Source organism: Haplochromis burtoni, unplaced genomic scaffold (genome assembly GCF_018398535.1).
Source record: "Haplochromis burtoni strain Fernald_Lab_line unplaced genomic scaffold, NCSU_Asbu1 Contig_151, whole genome shotgun sequence".
In the NCBI taxonomy this organism is placed as follows: Eukaryota; Metazoa; Chordata; class Actinopteri; order Cichliformes; family Cichlidae; genus Haplochromis; species Haplochromis burtoni.
The window spans coordinates 1,337,088-1,340,690 of NW_024582512.1; the positions used below are offsets into that span (position 1 = coordinate 1,337,088).

The 3,603-nt window shown below is 38.4% G+C and overlaps 1 protein-coding gene across 2 annotated transcripts in view; it reads left to right on the forward strand.

The window, feature by feature from the left end:
* The first annotated feature begins 595 nt into the window (after positions 1–595).
* Positions 596–3,603, forward strand: part of LOC121815197 (heat shock protein 30-like) — a 3,804-nt gene continuing 796 nt past the window's right edge. The window contains exon 1 of one of the 2 annotated variants that reach the window (XM_042224812.1): positions 596–1,988. In XM_042224812.1, the coding sequence (XP_042080746.1) occupies positions 1,443–1,988 (546 nt within the window). In that variant the 5' untranslated portion in view covers positions 596–1,442. Of the gene's footprint in view, positions 3,598–3,603 lie in introns of those variants that run through there. The other variant, XM_042224811.1, reaches the window with a different exon arrangement.

The window sequence follows — 3,603 nt, forward strand, 5'->3', positions numbered from 1 at the left end:
AAACATACTTTTGTCTGACAGATTTAAAGATACACATATTTATTCAGTCTTACAGTAATGAACAGATTAAATGATTTCAATTGATTTTTTTCTTTACTTTTAATTTTGGCTTTGTCTGACATTCATATTCTTGTAGAAACATTATTGTTGTTTCTTTAAAGAAAAAAGCAGACATATTTAATCGTTTTATTTCTTCTGTCAATCTGTAGAAATTAATAAAAATGGGATTTGATTGTGCAGACCAAAAAAAACCCACTTAATATTTAACTCCATGTGGGTAGTTTTAATTTTGTGTTGGTTCCCAACAAATGACAGCTCTGCATGTCAAAGTGAACAAGAAAACATTTATCAGTTCAGGTGTTAAAGGAGGAGGAGGCCCCGGGGCAGACCCAGGACACGCTGGAGAGATTATATCTCTCGGCTGGCCTGGGAACGCCTTGGTGTTCCCCCGGATAAGCTGGAGGAGGTGGCTGGGGAGAGGGAGGTCTGGGCCTCTTTGCTTAGGCTGCTGCCCCCGCGACCCGGCCCCGGACAAAGCGGATGAAGATGGATGGATGGATGGATGGATGGATGGATGGGTGTTAAAAAAAAATTAAAAACTGTGCATTTAGTTTCCACAAGGTCTATGTGAGCCGTGCTTTTTAATATCCAGAAGCCTATTTTACAAATGCAGTGCTACAGAATTCAAAGAAACATGAAGAACAAAATAAGTATCGCCTAATACACGCAATCATTTTACAAGTCAGATCATTTGAGCTGAGACTGAAAATAAATAAATAAATAAATACTTTAAATCTGATAATTATCAACAGCCAACTGTAGCAATTTAATAAAGTATGTTAAAGATTTACAGTTCTGATCCTACATTGAACATTAACTGAAGTCAGTATTCTTGAGAAAAAGCCCCACAAATTGGTTATATGTGATAAATGCATCAAACTGCACTATGTTCTGCAATTACCGTGAAAGAGTATCTAGGCGTTCTTGGATTTTGGATTTGTGGTTGTGTTTTTTTTAAATATCACATTTGAACAAAAATTTAAATAATGTAACTGAATATTTACTTAATCAAAGTAAACAATAAAAACTTGATGTCAGATCTGAAATATGTGGCATTTACGCTTATTACACATTTATATATTTTGCATGTTTTTGTCACTGAGGCAGCCTATATGGACATTAGTAAATACATGCGGTAATCAAATAGTTTCACAGAAAAGAAGTGATGTCATAAATCCTGTAAAACAGCTCCACCCAGTGGAGATCTGTGGCAAAGACCAGAACATTCCTGAAGACTCTGGACCTCCTCCACTTAGTATATATAAACTGGGACAGTCTCACTGCTGAGACAGAAAGCAAGACAAGCAACACCAAGAAGACAACAGACACCTGAACAGTGTTTCATCTCACAAGAAGAGGACTCAACACTAAACCCACTGAAGATGCTGTGCTCTCATGGAGTCCAGTCTGCACTCAGTCCATTCATGGACTTCTACTGGCCTGTACGCAGTCTGTGGCCAGAGATCAAGCCTCTGTTCTACCAGCAGGATCTCCTGCAGAGAAACCTACAGGAGCTGTGCAGCAGTCTGGAGCTGATGGATAAACTTCAACACAGGATCCTGGAGGAGACAGATCCTTTCCAAAGCAGCATGGCTGTGCAGCCAGTTGCCGTCCAGCTGGAGAAAGAGGGAGACAAGTTTGCTCTGATGCTGGACACTCGAGGCTTTTCCCCAGAGGAGCTGTCTGTCAGGCAGGTGGGCAGGAAGCTGAGAGTCAGTGGCAAGACAGAGAAGAAGCAGGAGGACGGGAAAGGCTCGTACTCTTACAGACTGCAGGAGTTCAGACAGGAGTTTGATCTGCCTGAAGGACTGAACCCTCAAGCCATCACCTGCCACCTGTCTCCAGATGGGAAGCTCCACATCCAGGCAGCCAAAGCTCCGTGTGTTGAAGAGGCTGAGAGAGAGCTGACTATCAAGAGGAGCTCAGAGGACAAAGCACAGCAGAGTGTGTGTTCACAGGCAGAAGACAGCAGGACAGAGACACACAGCAGCACACAGGACAAACCTGAAAACATGGATATGAAATGATACCAATGTAAAATAAATGTTTTTGTATTGATATTCATTCAGTCTTCATGTGTTGAGAAATAAATGTTATCAAAGCTTAACTATGTTTTCTGTGTCTTTCTTTCTAAGTCCTACATTAAAAAGAAAGAAAGAAAAAAAGCACAGAGGAGGATAGAAGGAGTTTTATTGAGGTCCTGTGATCCATGCATCCAAGTTCTCCAGCTCTAAAATTCTAAACTTTATGGCTTTTAAAAATAGAAACAAATGAGGACAAATTGAATTTGGTAGTTCAGACTGAAAGCTGTTGTTTAATTCAACACCATCTGGGTTTGATGAATGAGCTCCTGGCTTTATCTGAGTTAACACTTCATAGACCAGGTGGTTTCAGAGTAGTTCATGCAATCTTATTGTCTGTTCCAAAAATGTGACAACACTCGATGTCAAAGCGAACAACAGAACATTCAGTTCACAAGTAAGAAAAATCAAATACTGCGCAATTAGTTTCCACAAGTTCTGTGTGTGTGTGTGTGTGTGTGTGTGTGTTGCTTTTCAATTTCCAGTAATCTATTAAACAAATGAAAGTTACAGCCTTCAAACAAACATGAAGAATGTACCAAGTATTGATAAATTGAGCAAATATTTTACAAGCCAGACTATTTCACCATATAATTTAACAACAATTATATACTGCACATGTGATAATTACTAACATCATGCTATTTGAAGTTAGCAAAAGACATTTGCAAAAACATATTCTTATTAAGAATTATTAAGTGAACTCGGCACTCTTGAGAAACAACCCATCCTAGTGGATATATGTGGTAATGGCTATAGGTTGAAACATGTTCACCTGTTTCTCTACACATTCTTAGAATTTGGAGTTTATGTTATTTGATTTTAATAATATGTTTTGGATTATAAAATTGATTTGAACTAGTGTTTAAAAAATATCAGCATGAACCCAAACATTTTTTGATCAGTAGACAAATAGCTTTTCACATCAGACATGAAGTGCATTCAGTTCACAAGTGACGTCAGAAGTTCTGTGAAACAGCTCCACCCAGTGGAGATCTGTGGCAAAGACCAGAACATTCCTGAAGATTATGGACCCCTTCTAGGGAAATGGTGTACATCTAAGGCTTACCTCCAATGTTTGCATTTAAATTCATATTTAAATCAATGGACTTGTTAAAAACAAATTCACTGCATATATGGTTAGAATGGATATTCCAGTAAATATTATATTATATTATACTTCTCAAGTAATGCAGAGTTTTGTTCTTTATTTTATTTTTTGTATTTTTCAGTCTTGGTGAGAGCAGGTTGAGGGCTGAGGAAGAAGAGGTCAATTTCCTGCTCGTCTTTCATCAGCATGAATCAGATATTTGTTTAGTAGATATAGTTTTTCTTCTCAGTCAAAGCAAATGAAAATTTGGGGGGGAAATAGTACATATTTCAAGTCATGGATGGGGATTTAAGTTTTTCCAGCAGCAAAAGTGAGGTTCTGTTCCTGGGAAACAGCTCCACCCAGTGGAGA